General features: G+C 34.7%; 1 protein-coding gene across 2 annotated transcripts in view; it reads right to left on the bottom strand.

The window, feature by feature from the left end:
- The window catches only part of DCN (decorin), a 37,465-nt gene extending 22,946 nt beyond the window's left edge, over positions 1-14,519 (bottom strand). Inside the window, exons 1-2 of one of the 2 annotated variants that reach the window (XM_012753880.2) lie at positions 14,328-14,519; positions 10,152-10,398 (exon numbers count right to left, since the gene is read on the bottom strand). In XM_012753880.2, the coding sequence (XP_012609334.1) occupies positions 10,152-10,365 (214 nt within the window). In that variant the 5' untranslated portion in view covers positions 10,366-10,398; positions 14,328-14,519. Of the gene's footprint in view, positions 1-10,151; positions 10,399-11,185; positions 11,382-14,327 lie in introns of those variants that run through there. The other variant, XM_012753879.2, reaches the window with a different exon arrangement.
- Positions 14,520-21,215: the final 6,696 nt, after the last annotated feature.

Here is a 21,215-nt window from a genome sequence, read left to right as displayed (position 1 = left end):
TTATCCAATGTGCCTCATGGCTACAGTAGACCAAGGACCGAGATGGTTTAAGTCCTCACGCCAGAACTATGCGGTATGCCATTTATGCCTCTGATCATTGTGCGTATTTTTTTTAAATACTGATCTACAATTGTCCCTTGAACATACGTGTGCTCATTCTTAGCTACCCAGTTTTGTTCGTACAATGCATATTTTATGGTAAGCTCATTCATTTCCTTATATTTACATTCTAACAATCCTTTAATACTCACCCCATAGTCCCCCTCCTGTATAATACTTACCCTGACCACTCCAGATAACCATGATCTACTATCTCCAAGTTCTTTTTAGGCTATTGACTTACAAGATTTTGCTAGCTACACCATCCTGTATTTTAGTATTTTTTTTCTGTAATTTCTAGGTAAGCAGGACAAATGGCTATTTTCCATTAGAGCTTTGCTCTGGATATTTTGCTTACAGAAGATGCCTTTCCAATTAATTAATTTTAGTCATTCTGCCTGCATGGCCCATGGTGAAAAATGCATCAGCAATGCTTTGAGATCTTTTTTGCCAAGTATTTTTATAACCATCTATCCACATTTTGCTATCATAGGGGTTCTTATTTTTCCTCAGAAGAAGTAGGATACAACTAACTGGCTGTGAAGATCATAATTTCCTTTCTGATACTCCTTTGGCCAGGAACATTGCATAAATGAATGCTACTATCAAATATGTCATTTCCCTTATAAGCACCTGAAAAACTCATCTCACTTTCTTCTGTGTCTTTGACATATTTGTGAAGCACCTTTTGTCACATATGTGTCTAAAGAAGGTTGCCTTTTCTATCTTATATGGCAACTAATCCATTGGCAACAGTTTCTTTGCATGGCATATATTTCCCTAGGGAAGGATCAATTATAAGCCTCCAGATGAAGAAACATATCCTGATTCATGGATTTGTATTGTCAGAAACAAACAAATGAACAAACAATTAATCCTAAATATGATCTAACCTACATTGGATTTAACCTGATCTAGATCTAATTTAGCCTCTAGATCTAAATTCCATTTTCCAGGAAATAGATCAAAGGAACATGCTAAAGTTCACTAAATAGATGGATCCAACAAAATCTCAATTTCTTCAACAAATAAATCACAAGGCAAAATGTAGAAATGGTGAGACTATAGTTTTAAAAATACTTAAGAACTTTAAAAAATTCAATGTATGTATTTCATTTTGGATCCTGATTCACATAAACTATAAAATATGTGTTTATAATATTTATGAGATGATTAGAAATGTGTACATCAAATGGCTGTTTAATGTTAAGAAATTTTTGTTATTTTGGGGTGTAATCTAGTTGCTATAATTATTTTATTTAAGAGTTTTATTTTTCAGACAAACATACTGATGTGTATATTGTTGGGTAAAATAATAGGATAACTGGAATTTACTTCAAAATGGAAGGGGAAAGTGGGTGAAGATACATAGAAAAATAATGGCATTAGTTGATACTGCTTGAAACTCTGTGGTTGAGATACAAAGGTCTCACCTTATTCTATACAACTTGCAGATTTAAAAATGTTTCCATAATAACTTCTTTTTATAAGACTGTTATTTGAATTTCAATCCTGATTCCTCTTCTTGATTCCTAAGATCACTAGACTTGTTTAAGCCCCCTGTGCCTCAGTTTTCCTATAACTTTCACAGAATTTTTTCTGAAAATTCAATAAGCTATTCTACAAAATAATCTTCTACTATAATGCACAGCAGGGTCTCAGTGACTACTACCTACAATTATTATCCATAGGAAAAAAAGAGAGTGCAGCTCCAATTATCTTGCTGATTATTAGTCTGTAAATCTTTTTTTTCTGTACAATACAATTATAATGCATAGTATCTTGGAGGCTGAAATCATTTTTCAAGTATCTGAAATATAGATTTTTCATGTAAAGATCTTGGTCCTAGGTTGTTTTTCTTGTCAGACATTTTCTGGTCTTGCTGTATTCATCATCGTTCCCATAAAGTCTAGGGCCTCTGGAGAGCTTGTCTTCCAAGCTCTGCCTTTGGACAGGAAGCCTTCCATTTAGTAAGCACATGTTCCCCATCAAGTAATTAGACCCCTCAAACACTGTTCCTGGTCGATTCAACCCTATTTTAATGGCAGCAAAAGCTACAGTCATTGAAAATTACATTTAGGAAACTACTTTGTTCCTATTATTATTGCTGAATAAATATTATCCCTAAACATAGTGGCTTAAGAAAATAATTTTATTTTGCTCATGACTTGAAATATGATAAATTTGAGAAGGGCTCAGAAGGGCTGTTCTCACTCGAGGTTTCTCATGCATCTGCAGTCAAACAGCTGGGAACATAGGCATGGGAAGGCTAGGGCCATTTTGCAAATCTATAAAATAACAGTTTAGCTTATACATCTTTAGAGACAGAATTAATTGGGTTAAAATCAAGTCATCCACTAACTAGAGATGGCTGCAACCTATAAATTAGCATCCCTCAGCCTCTAATTCCTCATCTGAAAATACTGAGCCTAGAGTAAATTGAAGTAGAAATATAAGAGAGTTAAAGATTATTTTTGATTATTAAGAATTATTTATTTGAACTAAAATTAATATTAAGAGTATAAATCAGGTAGTATTTATGAAAAAATTTACTCAATCTTAAATTTTTAAACTTTTAAATAAACAAATCCTACTTTAGTCATATATTATTGCATGAACTATGTATGACTTTTAACTAAATAATTCTTATTGATATTGATGAATTTTATGATTATTCATAAAATTGTATATGAAAAAAGATATTAAGCATTTTAAATGATATCAATTAGCCAGGCAAAATTTGCTTCAAAAGATGTCCTATAATGGTGACAAAGTCATGGGAATATGACTTAATGCCTTTCTTACAATCTCAAGTCAAATATTTAAGTAACTATGAAGTTAACTTGTAAATTATTTAAATATAATATATTGAATCTCCTAAGTAGTTTGTAATTGTTAAATAATGACCTTCATGAGGGACAGGTAATATCTGTAGGTATTATTTATATAATACATAATTTATGCTCATACTTATTAAATACATTACAAATGTATATAAATCTAAATATAGAGATAATTATATGTTCTAAAGATGGCATTAATTAAATTTCCTATCCGACATGCTCTTCTACCATAGGAACTTATCCCAATCCCATCAAGAGGTGAAATCTAATTCCCCTTCCTTCCCTTTGAATTTGGGATGGCCTTATGATGGCTCTGGGAACCAATAGGTTAAGTGAAATATTATGACATTTGAGGCTAGGTCAGAAAAGATTGTATAGCCGCTACCCAGTTTTCCTGAAATGTTTGCTCTGGGACAGCCAGGGGCCATAGAAAAACTATTTCTGCACTTAAACCACCATGCAGAAGAGGCCACCTGAGGCACTCCAGATGACAGATCAGCTGAGCTCTCAGGTGACAGCAGCACCAACTGTTAGTAATGAGATTGACCTGCCTTGGGTGTCTCGCCCAAGCTAGCCTTCCCGTGCCTATGTTCCCAGCTGTTTGACTGCAGATGCATGAGAAACCTCGAGTGAGAACAGCCCTTCTGAGCCCTTCTCAAATTTATCATACCTCAAGTCATGAGCAAAATAAAATTATTTTCTTAAGCCACCATGTTTAGGGGTAATATTTATTCAGCAATAATAATAGGAACAAAGTAGTTTCCTAAATGTAATTTTCAATGAGCATCATTTAATATAATTCTAAATTTTTCATTAAAACACTGTATTTCCAAGGTAGACCAAATTAGTTATCTTCTCTCCTAATTTAAAGAAGATAAAGTAAAACGAGCTTTATCTTCTTTAAAATATGATTACTTACTAAAGTAAATAAGACTTTACTTATGCCATTACCATAAAATCATCTCTGCATGAAAGCTAGTCAAAAATGTACTCTTTTTTTTCCTTTCTCCTTTTGGTTGTCTCAGTGATGAATAGCATTGTTCTGCTAGCAAATGTCAGCAATCTGGTAAACATCATGTTGGACAAAGGCCAGGTCATCCTAAAACATCATACTTTTTAAATTTTTTTTTTCTGCCATGTGGCAAGAGTCCAAACTCCAAGATTTATTCTTACTGATTTCCAAGTATTTTTTTTTTTATAATTCTGTCTTCAACTTCATAATTACAACAATGGTGGTACAATTCAGTTTTTGGCAAATGAGCAAAATAATATTCAGGAGCCCCAGCCCCACTAAAAATCATTTCTGCTCAAGGCAGGCATATTTCCCTCTTTCTCACTTAAAAAAATGGCAATTTGACTGTGGTATCAGTTAGACAAGGGCTTCAGAAACAGAAGATTCTCCCCTTTAATTTCATCTTCTTTCCAAACAAACTCAAAGGACTGTCTAAGCTTTTTGGTTTTATGGTCATCCTCAAAGGAAAGAAGCAAAGGGAAAAAGCTGGACCACAGCTCCATGACTTATTTCCTAGTCAGCTATATTCCCTCCTGTTCCAGCTTGGTAGAGCCAAAAATATTGTAGAATACTCATCCAAGCACTTATCCAAGCACCAAGCTATGCATACATTCATTTATTCATTCATCAAACGTTTAATGATGTTTAAGAGCCTACCAAGTATACGGCACTTGGTTGAGCAGAGAGTGTACAAAGATTAATTATTACTGTACTTCCCTCTGGTGAAGAAAGAATATCAATATAGAACAAGGTGTTTAAAAGATATTGAATAATTATATATGTGTACAAACAACTGATTATTATAGAATGATCAAGGCAAATGTAGATTATAGTGAATGGACAGAAGTAGGCAAGCTACAGAAGCTATCTCAAAGCAGTCTTCAGACTAAGTCAAGGGTAACAGTCTTGAATGTTCAGTATAGTTGCTGCAGGGCTTTCTCCTTTTATTAAGAATGGATTGCAAACTGGTTTACTTTCTTTATCCTTATTTTCAAGGAAATGCATAATAATCTTATTGCTACTCTTTTTGATGGGAAGAACTTAAGATTAGAGGGTCTCATGGTTTTCCTCTTTTACCCAGGGAATTGATATTCCAGCTAAAGAATTCCCACCATGTCCCCTGGAGCCAGGGCTGTTCTTCCAAGGGAGAATGCATCACAGCTGCAGTCTAACAAAATGCCTTGATCCCACACAGCTGCCTCTTGCTCCCTCCTGGGACAGAGAAGGAAACCAGGGATATGTCAGTTCTCAAGTCAAGGAGACAGACGCCGCCGCCTTTGGCCTTCTCTGACTCCTCTCATCCTCTTCCCTATCTTTAACCCCTTTAGGCAAGAGACTTGATTATCTGGGTTACATTTGAGCATTACTCATGCTTCATCCAAGGATTAAGGATCAGCCATACTCCACCCGTACCCAATGCCAATTTAGGGACCCCTCTGGGCATGCTCTATGCACAGCCTCCTGCCTGTACCATGTTTTGGAGACAACCTTTGATGCGCCTGAAACTAAATGAAGGACACTCCACATCCCTGCTGCTGCAGAGCCAGACATAAACTGTGAAGGCAACTGAGCTTCTAGCATTCTGTCTTCCCCTCTACAAAACAGTGCTGATTTATCTTTTCTGGGTTGATTTCATGGGAGAAGTCTAACGGTTCATTTACCTCATACATAAGATTTGCTTCTGGAAAACCAGTTTCCCCAGCCAAGCAACAAGCTGTGCTATATTATGTCTCAAGCGATAACCACTGGCAAAATTTTCAGCAGTTCAAACAAAACAATTAAAAAAGAAGAAACTAACTTTATGCAATTTAAAAAGATTGTAATTTTTCCTGAGATATTTTTAAATTAAAATATCCTTTGCATTATGAGGTACAGCTTAGGAGCCAGTAGTTATTTGTAATGCTTTTACATGGCAAAACTAAATGTGTTCCATCTTCTGAAACCATTTCTAGAGGGCCAAACATGTGGTCTGTAAATTTTTTATGATTATAAGATAGCCAAATGCTTTATTGTTCTCAACTCAACCAAACTTATTTTGTTATAAGGAATATTGGTTTGGAGTACACTGAATTGCTTGATACTTGTACAATTTTTTGCTTCTTCTCTATATTTCAAGATGGTGTGGCCCTTTTTAGAGGGAATGGGAGAGAGGGCATTATTTTGTATACAGCTTGAAAAGCCATATATTACTAAAAACTCTCAATTTCAAGTTGAAAATAAAATTACATATCAGAAATAGCCTTATGTTGTTAGCCAACTTGGTTTAAAATAGTAAATGAAATATAACAGTTACTATGATACACATTTTCCCATATATTTTCTATTCTTACCCAGTGAAATAAGATATTTTCCCATTTAACAAATGAGGAAACAAGGTTTTGAAAGTTTCAAAGTTACAGTTATAGCAAGTAAAAGGCAAAGCAAAATTTGAATTCAGAGGTGTTTTACTGCATAACCCAAGTTTTTTCCACTATTAAATAATTTTAAGAGTATGTTTATGCTTATTCAATTTATCAGCATTGATTTGCATTTCAGCAGTGAGAGGAAAGTCATTACCAAATTATGCTACCTGGTGACACCTGATCCAAAGATGAATGGCTGAGCCAAAGAGTATACAAGTAAGGGAAACTGTCTTCCTTCAAGATACCAAGCACATAAAACATAGCATCTAATCAAGATCAATATTAGGATATTTTTAAAAGATTTAACAAGAATAAGTTACATTGTGGGTTTATTATTTTAAAATAGCCCATAGATTTCTGAATTTGCTAATCCTACATTTCTTTTCAATATTATTTTTATAAATGCTATAATTAACAGTAAATTGTTTTATGTCTTAGAAAGATAGATAAAGAAAGAAGAGAAGATATAGGTCTCATATAATTCTGGTTCAAATTACAAGCTAAATTGCAATAAATTCAACAAAACAATTTGGCCAACATCAATGGAGAATTCATATTTGTCTTTTCAAGCCCCCATGCTCTAGAGAATCTCACTTCCAAACTACTCTGATAAATTAGAGTTAGGAACTAAAACAGTCATTGCATCTTCCAGAAGGCCTCACATTTTCCCATGGAGTAATTACTTAATTTTAATTTCATAGTTTTTACTTCTTTGTTTTGAAAGAACTATTAAAAATTTTAACACTGTTTAACTTTGCCAAAACTATTTCTTAGATGAAAAAAATAGTCACATATTTTAATTTTAAAAAGTTTGTTTTACATTAAATATTGTTCAGATAATACGATGACAAAGGATTATTGTCTTCAAACTCTGTTGCTGCTCATTAAAAGCTCTGGCTGCATAGATCTGAAGACAACATTAGTCTTTGACACAGATAAGCACTAACATTGGCCATTCTCAAGTGCACTGCATTGTTTTCTTTATTGTAATAATTCAGGCTTCATTCTCAGATCACTAGAGGACATAAAACAAAGAATAAAATACGAAAGATTGAAGTTACCCATTTCTCCTTCCTTTCTCTCTTTCTACCTTTCTTCAATTTTACTTCACATAATCATCATGTAATCAAAGCATGTATGAGCTGCTACTATGAGCCAGGTACCTCACACATGTAATAAAATCTTGATGACTGTGATTTTTCTAAAGGTATCAAGGCTCTTGAGATAGCGTGCCAAGATCATACAATAAGCAAGAGTTAAACAGTAGTTGAAGATATGAATGGGGTTAGTTTTTCTTAAAGGCAAGTCGATTTCTCTCCCTTTTAAGAAATGCATTTTCTGTCTTAGAAACCATCTGATTAAAATTTTTACAATATATTTACACATGCATCATTGAATCAATAAAGATGAAAAGTGCCTTGGCTGAGGCCACTGCTCATTGGAACTTAGTTCTCTTAGTTAAACATGGTTTCTAAAAACAAATCATTCTTACAATCTTAGCTACTTGGTTAGTATATGACAGCCCTAAACCTAAGTGTAATAAAGGAATGATGTACACTTTGGACTCTTAGAAAAAAGACAGCATATATAGAAAACATTCTCATCTAAAAACAAAACAATAACAATAACAACAAAACTGTATCATAAGATTCCCATGTCAGTGAACTTGATGCTTCCTATGACTACATTGTTTTCTTTTTTTACTTTCGAGCAATAAGCTTGTGCCTTTTACATGATAGAGAATTGGAACACTGGCCCAATGCTTTCATCAGGGTCAAGCTTTATAAAATATTTTTTCATAGAAACAAATGGAAACTATGTTTATGAAAAAATAAAACTTCGATAAAGTGACTAGCCTACTCTTCCCTCCTTAAAATCATCAACCCTTCATTTTTGATAATTTATATAGTGGGAGTAATAACACATCCTTTTAACCTTGTTCTCAGAGGCAACGTGAAATTTAACTTGAGTCACATTTCTTGGGAGTTTTGCTATTTTAATAACTTCAGAAAAGTTTATCCCAAGTATATCCTACTATATTCATCAAATGATGATTTCTTTGTTCTGATTTTTTTCAACCCCATTATTTTCCTACTCAAGACAATAATGCAGGTCATCTTTAGATGCTTATAAAATAAAAGTTTCTAAAGAATTTGAAAGCAACCCAATCTCTCTTATTGTAAATACATAATTCAAAAAGGAATAGTCATCACCACTAGAATATAAGATTCACGAGAACAGGGATTTGCTCATCCCTTCCTCCCAAGGGCCTAGAACAGAACTGACCCATAGTGAGCTCTCAGTATATTTGCTATATTAGTGAACAAATTAAGCTTGTGGAGTTAACATGTAGCCTTTTGAAAGTCTTTATACACACCTTTTATTTGGGTTTAAATGGCTATACAATAAATGTCAGCATTGAAGAAGCTATCTCACTGTGTTTCAGTTGTTATTGAATATGCTTTATGTTTTGCTGGGCTTCTGCATATAGTTTATTGCAACCATAGAAGCTGGGGCATTTTTTCCCTGCAAAATACTGCTAGAAAACATGTTCTGAATAAATATAGGGCTTCTGAAAGATATACCTTACTATGTTATGGGATTTCTTACATAAGGAAATACACCATGGCAGAATCATTCTATAAGGATTTTTTTTCTTTTCAATAAGAAAACATATCAAAAGAAAAGAGGAATGTGAATCAGCTGTTGTGTAAACTAAGGTCATTACCCTTTGACCCAGCCACTGGGGCTTCAAACTTTCTGGAGATTTATCTTCTAAGTATATTACTCTTGGAATTTCCAGACCAAATTTTTCTTAAAATATGGATAATCACACTGTCTTTAGAGTGTTAAGCTTAAGATATATGCTCCAAGATTATACTGAATATTTACACCATACCTTACTTATAAATATTTCCTTTGAAATTTTCTAAAGACTCTAAACAGCTGGATTATAAAATGCCAAAGGTAAAAGCAAAACTAAGAGCCAGAGATTAAGGGAGTATTTTGGTACTTGAAAGATAAGGTTTTGTTGTAAAATGTTACTTGTTTTGCTTTTGATAACTGCATACTTTATAATTCAGTAATGTTAAAATCTGTTATCTGCATTAAGTTAAGAGTAGAGAGACTGTCCAGGTTTTCTTAATATCTAAGATTTACAAAAGCAAATCATAGAACATAAGAAAGACATCATTTTGTTCAAAATTTTATTTTGTAGAAGGAGGGCCATAAAGCTCAGAATGATTTATAAAATTGATGTGTCTAAGATTGCAAATGTTGGAGCCCTGACTGAAAGAAAAGAAAAAGAAAGTGAGCAAGCGAGTGAGCGAGAGAGAGAGAGAGAGAGAGAGAGAGAGAAAAGAAAGAGAGAGAAAGAGAAAGGAAGAAAGAAGGAAAGAAAGAAAGAAAGAAAGAAAGAAAGAAAGAAAGAAAGAAAGAAAGAAAGAAAGAAAGGAAGGAAGGAAGGAAGGAAGGAAGGAAGGAAGGAAGGAAGGAAGGAAGGAAGGAAGGAAGGAAGGAAGGAAGGAAGGAAGGAAGGAAGGAAGAAAGAAAGAAAGAAAGAAAGAAAGAAAGAAAGAAAGAAAGAAAGAAAGAAAGAAAGAGAAAAAGGAAATCTCCTAATTTCAAAGCTACTTCTCTTCTCTACTGTTCTGCTTCCTTTGCTTCTCATTAGGTGGCACTGTCTCTCACATTTGGAATTGCAGAGATTAAAGATGAAAATGCTAAACTCTCAGAGACACCATTTGCATGAATTAAACAAACAAGGCAGGTGAAGGAAGCCTGCATCCCACTCACCCAAATCAGAACACTGGACGACTCTAAGATGGCATTGGCAGCGGAAGGGACACATCGGTCCCAGGGGATCTAATTCAGGAATTTCAGGAGCGTGCTCATCTGGGCTTATCCCAGAAGCCTCATCTTCTAGCATAAAGTCAAATAAGCCTCTCTGTTGAAACGGTCCGGCCCAGGAAACTTGTGCAAGCAGGAGGAAGATGATAGTGGCCTTCATGATTTATCTCATGTATTTTCACAACCAGAGTACCTGGGAAACAAATGAAAGGTTTAAGAAAAGTAGCATTGCCTAGTCTGTGTGTTATTATTTGTATAATGCCCCACAGTGGGCATTTGGGTGAACACAGAGAAAAGAGCAAGAAATAATATTTAATTTATTATTAAGAAGCAGAGCATTAAAAATGTTTTCGGTAAGTGATAAGGTACATTAAGCAACATTTGCACAACTGTTTACTTACCAAGAGAAATTTGAATAATTATTTAAATCTGCTTAATTGAGTTTTGGGTCTGAATTAAGATGATATACTATATATTCAAATCATTTGCAAAATTGTCATGATAATAAATCACACTTTTCAATGCTCACTTAACACATGCCATACCACGCACGGTCAAATAAAATGTTGACTATACATGAGAGACCTCCAATTTCTGCATCATATCTCTGGAGGATAATCTCATCTCTCCATGCTACTTCATTTATCTTGATCCAGGCCCTTCTCACCACTCCCTGCACTATTGCAAGAGCTTCTAACCCATTTCTGCCTTGAATATTTCCTATACTCCAGGCCATCTTCCACTTTGCTGCCTGAGTCATCTTTTTAAAATTAAATTTCATCTTATTAATTTCTACTGCAAACCACTTGTTGACTTTCTACCGTTTGCCAATGACATCCCATCCTCTGTGCTGTATGGAAGACCACTCTTACTTTAGTGCCAACTGATAGTTCTAGCCACATTTTTCTGCATTTTCCCTCTGCTGCCAGTCCTCACCTCAACACTGACACTCCAAGCTACTTGCCACTTAGATTACCTACCTCGTAAGAGTGTTGTAAAGATGGAACGAGATAATAGGCTTCCCTTCTGTGTTCCCTGGCTCATCCAGGCAGGATGCTGCTTCCTTCCTCCTCTGCTCCCAAACCACGTTGCTCTTACCTCTTTTAAAGAACTTATCACATAATATTGCAATTTGTTTTGCGTGCTTGGTCTGTCCCCCCCACTAGACGATGTGCTCCTTCAGGGCGTGTCTTATTATTCCTTGTTCTGTACCCGGGCCTTGCACAATATTTTGCACACAAATGACTCAATTGACCATCATTTTATTAACAATATAATTTATTCAATTTGTTCCAAGCAACCAATCTGTCTGATTTTTTAAAACTCGAAATTATTCTTTTTTTCAATATCAAAGTTCTGGTATAAGAAAGTTATCAAATTGAAAACCTCAACTTGTATAAATAAGATTCCCTTTTAGAAATAAATCTATTGCCTAGTTTCCCCAACTGATTATTTTTAATAAGCTAATAAACACATATGGAATTCCCTAACTGGTTTTTATTTGATTTATACATTATCTGGTTATACCAACAGGACATTTTGTAAAACAAACAAACAAACAAAAAGTACAGATTTGACAAATCTATACAATATTTATCCATTCATCCAACAAACACTTATAGATGTATGCATCTATGTTGTTAAATCAACTAAAGTGAACTACATAAATCTGAATAACAAATGCATACATGATTGTAGAGAAAAAAGAGCAACCTATTTTTAAGATGACATATCTTAAAATTCCATTGAAACTATTCTAAGTATTCCCAAAATATATCATAGCTATTAATTTCCTCTACCTTATATTGTACGCTTCTAAAAATCCATATTAAAGCCGTACATTTGTAAGCAGCATTAAAGGGTTGTTTTGAGTCATTATCCAATTGTAACATAAGCAAAAAACAAAAACAGAAAACAGAAATAAAAGAAATTTTGTATGCCCTAATATATATTCTGCAAATTTTTGCCTAGATTTACTAGAAAGGAAGCAAATGAATCGCAATGTATTACATTTTTGTTCTTAGTTTATATTTACTACGGAAGTATATCTAAGGTAGCACACATACAATACAGGCTTGTGCCTTTTCACTTTTAAAAAGTACCATAAAGATTATTAGTGACACTGCCACTTTAAGTTCAGTATCAAGTTTTCTCTGGGAGCCCCCTCCCACTCAGTTACTGAGTTTCCCTTTAAGAGGAGACTATTCTTTTGGCAGCATGTTCACTTGGATTGTAGCTAAGGGTGTGGTTTTTCTATCTGTTTCACATTAAAATGCAATGTTTACGGTTTACCACAAGCTTGCTAGCCTTGCATATTTAATGTCTTACAATTTTAGAAGAAAAACAAAGCAAAGTAATTGCAGATTTAATAAATAGCAAGAAGAGTAATGCAGATGTCTCTTTGTAATCTTTTCTCCGGAGGAGAAAATGCCTGGTTGTTTCACTAACAACCCAAAAAAGGAAATGTTAAGCATTAGCTCAGAGGAATAGTATCATCATTTATATTTGTTTACTCTTGTTATTCTTTGATATTCTTTTCGATTGGAGCTGAATACAAATAGGCAGCTTATAGCTTCAATTACTTATTTTTATTTCACTTTCATTTGCGTGCGTGCGTGTGTGTTTGTGTGTGCATTTTAACCCTGAATGCCCCAGGAAAGGATATTAGCATGTCCAAAAATTTTATGTAAATGCCTGCATGAAAAAAACTTCTTTTAAATTAGTGTCATGATACTTAAAGACCCAGCACCTTAAAGATCTAGCATCTTAAAGACCATAATCTTAAAACAATTAATATGAGCTGTTGATACAAATAATTTCCTTAATCATTTCCTTCTTTCCTTAATAAATCAGAAATATAAACAGCAAAGAGCAATTACCCATGTAGAAAACCAAAGAGACTGTTATTGAGATGATATCCTTTTTAAATTTTACTGAAACTGTTTTAAGTATTCTCAAAGTGTATGATATTTTCCAAGACATTAGTTGTTAATATAATGTCTATTTTACTATAGCTAGTTGCCATAGTTTATAAATGTTTTATCAAAAGTAATAATTTCTGACTCCTAAAACTATTTCAACTCATTAAATTAAGTAAGTTATTCAGATCAACATTTGTGTAAAATATCACTTAAGACTTTGGTTTGACTTTCAAAGTCAAAATTTAACCCTCAGGAGATAAGTGAAACTATACATGCAGAGCAAAATTAAAATCCCCTAACACTAGATGAATTAAAAACTTCAACAATAATAGAAATAAAAAAACGAACAATGAAAGTGTCATTTGTCCATAAACAAGGGCTACTATAGAAGGCATTTGGCTCTTTTTCTGGTAAAAACAGCAAAAGGAAAAAAAAAAAAAAACCACAGGTATTTATATCACTGGGAGCCCACTTCACCAGTGGTCATCGTGTTATCCTGTTTTAAACTTAGAAAATTAACCCACTCACTCATTTTATAGTGAATGTTATCTAACAATAAAATTTCATATGTGCTGAAAATACTGACAGGGACACTTCTTTACATTTAAGGAATTATACAGTTGTGAAAATATCTTAGGTCTTTAATAGCATAAATATTTTCAATGTTTATTTTTCACCTCTCTGATCATAATTTATATTCATTTCTGAGTTTGCAAAAATATACATTAGCTCTCTACAGCTACTCACCAGAGTTCACTTCTCTGGGGTTTTAAAAGTTCTCAAAGTATATAAGAATTCTGGAGGGGAATAAATCCTTAAATACATAGTCCAACTACAAATAGTATGCTAGTTTAGAATACTTTTCTATTAACACTTCATAAAGAGCTAAACATTGCATTAGTAAAAGTACAAAAACATTAACAGATAGTCATAGTTTTAGGTTACAGTTTGTTTTTTTTTAATAAGCATCTTTGCAAGAACAGAAGAGAAAGAACTAAAACTATGCATTCAATCATTTTACCAAATATTTAACTTCTGTTTTCAAAGCAATACTTGTTTAAAATGTTGCATAAAGGTTACTAAAAGTTTAGTACGATTTTTTTTCTTTTCTTTTTCTCAACAAATAATTCCTTTTGCTTTCAATTTGACCAAAGTTTTATTAGTCTGTAGCAGAGTTCAGGACAATTATTGAAAACCATACCTTTTAATCCGGGGATTTGCCACAGGAGCCCTCAAAGCTGAGATGTAATTACACTAAATATTCAGCCCAAGCAACAGAGTTTGCAGGTGTGGAAAGGAGGAGGGGGTAGGTGCTGCTCTGTGACTGTCACTAGGTTGAAAACCTCCTGCTTCTACTCCATAGCACAGTTAAAAAATAAGGTTTCCCTCAATGAACACAATCCGGCTGACACCCACATTAGATCATATGGTAATGATATGTCTCTTGTATTGAAGCCAGAAACTTTATCGGCCTTTTTTTCTCCCCATTTGCTTTATTCCTTTTGCATCTGCTTAAGATTCTAAACTGCTTATGTAGTACAGTGGAGCAACTTGACTTGAAATTTGTCTTATTGCCGATTCAATTCCCTAAAATATTGTAACTAAAGGGTTTCTCTCCCCACCCCCAACACCATTCCAATATTCACCCTTTCTAGCCTTGTTTATAAGTAACATTTATTACACTTCTGAAATGACAATTTTTCTTGCTTTCTGGGTGTGTATTTCCAGAAAAAAAATGAAATTAATTTTGTAGTTGTTTTATGTATGGTCTACAAAAATAAATGAGTAGCCTCACATTTAAATACTCATTCAGATTATTACTTGCCTTGGAATGTTTGTACAAAATCAAGTATGATGCTGTGGAGTTTTTCTATAGAGTCCTGGAAGAAAGCCATGCTTTTATATGAAAAGTATGTCATTTATTACTTTTATTACTTATAGTTTAAAATATTTCTTGTTGTCCGCCAGTTTTTTAATAAAACACATAGACACTAGAAGTGGGTCACAATGTAGTTTAGTCTCTATATGAACAATTTGATTTTCATAGCCTATAATTTTATAGAATCCAGAAGTTTGAAAAGGTAATAGATTCTATGGCTCTTTCCAAATTTTATTAAATGGAAAAAAGAAAGTGCAAATACAAGGAAAGATGTTTGTTTAGCCACTGGAAAGGGTTTTGCATTTTTATAATTCCCTTGCTGGATGCTGTTAGTTGTCTCTGTCTAAGTCTCTATGTTTTGACTTGTATCTTTATGCTCTGGCCCCTAGGCTGTTACCAGGTGGAAACTTGAAATCAACATCTGTGAAACATGAGAGGATCCCCTTCCCATCCTCCTCCTTCCTTCCTTCCCTCCTCTGAACATTTGAGTGGGTATCTTGGGTGGTGTTCTTGAGGGGGAGGGGTGTAGCCACATTACAGTTTGCTTTATTTCCCAAGTTCAGCCTCCCAAGTTAACACTGTACCCCACTTATCCTCTCCTTGACATTTAATGACCACATACCTAGTTATTCCGATGGTTTAGAAAAAGGCAAGTGCAATGTTCCCTTGATATTGGTACAAAGTCCAGGATTCCTTTATCTGGAATTAATCAATTTTCTCCTCTTAACTCTCCTTGAAAGACATTTATCTCTTTTTGATGATACATAGTAACTTCTTCCTTATATTATAATTATTATGAACATGCTGTGTTCATATCTGTTGAGTCCCTGCACCCAGAATAGATTATGATATATAGTAAATTCTCAGGAAACACTTGATAAATTACTAAAGACATTAAAATCATTGGCTATGGACCATTGCATGATTAATGTTTTGCTCATCCCTGACTTACTGTTTATCAAAACCCAACCCTACTAAAGTGTATATGACAATTAATGGCAATACTTTTTCAGAGAGGGAGAGAGAGAGGAAGAAGACACATAGAGGATATTAAAGAAAAAGTAGAAAACGGAGGAGAAGAAAAGGCATATTACCCTGGTATGTAGATCATTTTATTTTTATAAAAGTGGACCATTTTAGGTTCAGATTTTGGGGTCTTCCCTCTGAGAGAAAGCTGTGTGAATTTAGGCAACCTGCTTAACCTCTCTGAGTCTCACTTTCTCAGTTTCTGGGTTTTATAAAAAAAAGTTCCCTATAAGTATTAGCTTTTATTATTTTCTGATGTATTTTGCAAAAATCAAAACCCAATGACCTTCCCAAGTTCACAGAGCTGGTAAGAAACAGAGCAGAAATTAATACCTAGTTCTTCTCATATCTAATCGAGTTTTCATAGCTATACTACATCTTAAGAAAAAGAAAACTCTTAATAAATAGAAAATTAATTATGAAAATTTGGGGATAACATGTCTTTGCAGACTACTATAAATACTTGACCAAGTTACAATTCCTTTTAAATTTTATTTATATTTATACAGGGACAAATACACATTTTTTAAAAATTTTAATAAGAACCTCATCTCCCAAATCCCAAGCACTTAACCAAACATTGTGTTATATAAAATCTGGATCTTTAATCACACATTAAATTATATATATTGTCACACCTATTTTTAGATAGAAGAAACTAAGTTGCAACAAAGTCATATGCAGTTAAGTCACAAAGAGGTCATGGCGCTATCAGCATAATCCAGGTCTCCTGCAATCTGACATAAAGTGGAACAATTTATGGCTAGAAACAGCACTTGCACAGAGATTGCTTAAACTCATCCTGGCTTAGAATGTTTGGGGGTAGGATTCCCTGAAACTCTGGCTGTCATATAGATATTTGAAATATTCCAATTCACAGCACATACCACATCTGCTGTTAAAACCACTTAAACTGTGATTTCTACTGACAACCCCCTAGCTAACAGGGTAACTGTGTTCTGAATGTTGACAAAGTTCATTTCAGGGCCAGTCACTCTTTCTAATCAACATCACATACAAAAGATTTAAATTGTACCTGCACATTAAGGATGTGAAGAATGCCAGAGCTTAGAAAGGTCTCCTTCTGACACCCTTTTATTTTCTAAGAGGCCTGGAAGCAAATGATTATCTTCACTAACCCAGTGTGACTGGTTTATTCATAGACTGACTCTTCAAAGTCAAATCAGGAGCTGACACGAACTGTCTGGCTCCATACTTTGCCACTCTAGACAGAGTTCTTCCTCAGCCAAGAAATAAGGCTAGGGTGGAATTGAGGACAGCCTTGAATATAGGATAGCTTGATACAAAATTTGGTGTAGAAAACGTTTACTTTGGCTGTCTTCCATGCCTCTACTCCTCTGACTCTCACCACTGCATTGCATGTCCTTGTACTTTGCACAATTTAACCTCTCTGTTCTTCAAATTTTTAACCTATACATGTAGTTAACCATTGTACTATCTCCTTCATGGGTTTGTGGTGAGATTTAAGGAAGATTAATACATAAAGCATTTAGAACTGCGCCTGACACATATCAAACACCTCATAAGCGTCTGTTATTGCTTCTGCTGCTGCTTCTCTTGTGTTTTTGGCTGTTAAAAACTTTACCTTGGATATGTCAGTACAATAACCAAACTACTTCCCTTTTACAACTCAACAGGTTTTCTGCCTAACAATCCAAGAAATCACCTAAACCATGAAATAGTTGCAAGAAAAGACTTTGGAGTTAGATAAACTTGAGTTTAAGTCTCCATTTTGTATTGTTAAATAACTGCCTTGCTTTCTTTATGCATAATATTTTACTGGATTCCAAGTCCTGCTGAAATCCATTCATGGGATTTATAAAAAAATAGAGACTTGTGGTTAAGAAGCGCTACTCTGAGCAATAAACTAGAAGTGTGAATAGAGACAGAGAAAGGATAAGTAATGAATTCAGGAAGGGAAAACGTATAGAGGTAAGCACCTATCTTTCACTGCAAGAGGTATTTAATTCCTTAATTCCCTGACTCTTTCTCTTGAATGCTCTGGAACATGTCTTTCCATAATACTAATCAATCAGTTTGTATTTGGACAATAAACCAACCTCTATTGCCTATCTTTAGCCTGTGCAAGGCACACACCTCTCTGTTAAATACAAGGAAATTTCCAGTATCCTATTAGTCAATGAATCAGCACATATTGGCTAAAGAACCCACTATGGGAAAAAGTGTTAATACCAGGCCCTATGGAAGATATCAAGAAACACAAAGTACAATGTGAAGGGCATTACTTCAAGGGATATGTAATACATTCATAAACTAATGTGTTAGTGTTAGCAGACCAGAAAACTTATAATGCATAATTCCTAGCCAGAGTAAAGTATGATGCAATTAAAAATATTAAATAATTGTCTTAGCAAGTCAGAGGAGGGATGAGGAGAGATCACTTTACACTTGCAAGGTTAGGTAAGGGTTTATGGAGAATGAGGTACGATTTAAGCTGAATCCTGAGGGATAAAAAGAATGTACATGGAGTGAAAGGAGAGAAATAGCATTATAGGCTGGCAAGATGGCATTAAAAAAACTTTCTCAATGGGAAAGCAGGAGAAAATAAATACATCAATGTAGCTTAAGTGGATGCTTTTGCTTTTTCTCAAAGAACTTGTGTGCTCCTTTATCATCCTTGAATATTCAACAGCTGCCATGGTGCTTGATATGTCAAAACCACACAATAAATGAACGTTCCATGTTTATGCAAATAACTAAAGAGAGATAAAAGAAATAAATGAAGGTAGAGTTTAACTGTGGAAGGACTTGAAGGTCTCCCACAGGGCACTTACCCATTTATTCATTCATTTTTTTCAGCATATATTCTTTTGGTGATTAATATGTGCCAATTACTGTGCTTGAAGCTGGATGTTATCTACGGTAATTGAATGAGGTAATAACATGATAAAAATTTTATTTTAGCAAATAAAACCTAGCAAATATATGGAAGGTGGTAAGACTACAGTCAAGGAAATTAGTTAGAAGTTTCTTCATTTACTCTCAGTGTATTAACACCTTAGAAAGGAGGTGATGAGCATGGTGGACGTAGAGCCACTTCTTAGAAAGCTGTGATAAATTAAATATTTGGAGCCCACATTCTGTACCAGGCATTATGGTATTGTCTTTAAAAGTATCATCTTGGCCAGGCACAGTGGCTCAGACTTCTAATCCTAGCACTCTGTGAGGCAGGCAGATCGTTTGAGCTCAGGAGTTCAAGACCAGCCTGAGTAAGAGCAAGACCCCATCTCTATCACAAATAGAAAAAATCAGCCGGGCATGGTGGTGCATGCCTATAGTCCCAGCTACTCAGGAGGCTGAGGCAGAATGGTCACTTGAGTGTTGAGGAAAGATGATTGAGGAATTAATGAGATGTGGCTCACAAGATTATTATTTTATCATCCAATATTGCTATATTAAAGACAGAATTGATTTCAGGAGTTTTTTGCAGGGTTTTGCCCTACGGGAATATGTGAACACATTAGTTTGAATATCAAGGGCTGCCTCACCCTGGGAGGGCTGTCAAAGCTCCAGGAGATGCATTCCATGAGGCTTCTCATTATCTCTGATCTGTGATGCCACCTTGATCTTGAAAGACAAGACAGGTAAATCCTTGGTGTCATAGAATGGGTGTCGGAACAATAAGCACCCTAGCCCAGAGATTCATCCCCTGTGGTTATGAGCAATTTGGAATGAAGAGCCCAGTTCCTGCTTTCTCCTGACTGTCTGTCTCAAATCCACAATAACTAGATAAAAGAAATATAGAGCCACTATATCTCTGTGTTACTTCTTTGTTAATTGATAGCTATCTCTTAGAAGTTAGTCCTTGAAAGATTTTGTAACTGTTCACATAGATAAAATAGATTAGAAATTGTTAGAAGCCCTTTGAAAAAGCTTTTTAATCCAAACCCTACTTGTTACTATGTAAATCTGTGCAACCGATAACTTATATCTGTGATTATAAAACCTATGTGAATCTAACCTCCTGGCTTCACTATTGATGGAGATGTAGGTGGAGACCCCTGAGTACCCTGGCTTTATCTTAATTACTTCATATAAATGTATAAAACTATACCTTCATCTATTCTTTTATTTCCATTATTCTCTCTATTTCCTATTAATTTCTTATACTCTGTGATGACTACTAACTAAGGGACCCAGGTTTTTCTTGGGGAGAAGTAGCTGCTCTTCTCGCAGCCTACCGCACTTGAGCCCAGGAGCTTGAGATTGCTGTGAGCTAGGCCGACGTCATGGCACTCTAGCTGGGGCAACAGAGCGAGACTCTGTCTCAAATAAATAAATAAATAAAAGTATCATTTCAGTTAAGGCTCATAATAAACCTGTGGGTTACACATTATCATAATCAATTTTCATAATCAATTTTAAAAGGAAAGAGATAATGAGTGATGAAGCCATGTACTCCAGGCACTGTTCTCTGTACCACTATAATCAACTGCTTCTGTCATGTATGTGATGGCAAGGAGGGTTGAATGCTTTGCTTACATTTTTTTCTTTATCTCCAAGGATAATGCTTTTTCAATGGAAAGGAAAAACAAACAAAAATGATTAGATTAAACCTCTTGATGTATGCAAAAATCACAAAAAGTTAACCATTCTATGTGAGTTGAACTTTGAGGGTACTAAAATAATGTGTAGTCTTTATTGTGACTCTAGTCTTAGCAATGTTGGATAAATCATGCAATCTGAATTATAGAATGGAAGAAGGAAGGATTTACATGGAACTTTCCCCTAATTGGTGGAATTCTCACATGGGATAGGACTTTGTGTTAAATGGAGGCTTCTTGCACTGAATGATGGCAACAATGTTGAAATTTTACAGCTGAGGCCAGCTTTGGAGTTGTGTGCTTGGGATTGAGGGTAAACTACAAATGAGAAAGATAAAATCCAGACATTATTTGGAAGACCCACTCCCATCCCTGGTCCAGCTCCTGCCTGTTTGCAAATTAGTTGAGTAATGCTGCTGGGAACAAGGCCTACCACCATAAACCTGCCAAAGTAGGTTCCTTTGGCAATGCTATATTTCCTTTTCAAACAAAGACAACTATGCTATATGAAGATAAAAGTTGAGGCCAAGTACAAGATAAGATAGAATAGAATAATGTGCTATTCCTAAATTATAGAAAACAAAGAAGACCCTGTATT

The sequence above is a fragment of the Microcebus murinus genome, chromosome 10, assembly GCF_040939455.1.
Source record: "Microcebus murinus isolate Inina chromosome 10, M.murinus_Inina_mat1.0, whole genome shotgun sequence".
Lineage (NCBI taxonomy): Eukaryota > Metazoa > Chordata > Mammalia > Primates > Cheirogaleidae > Microcebus > Microcebus murinus.
This window is presented reverse-complemented; position numbering and strand designations above follow the sequence as displayed.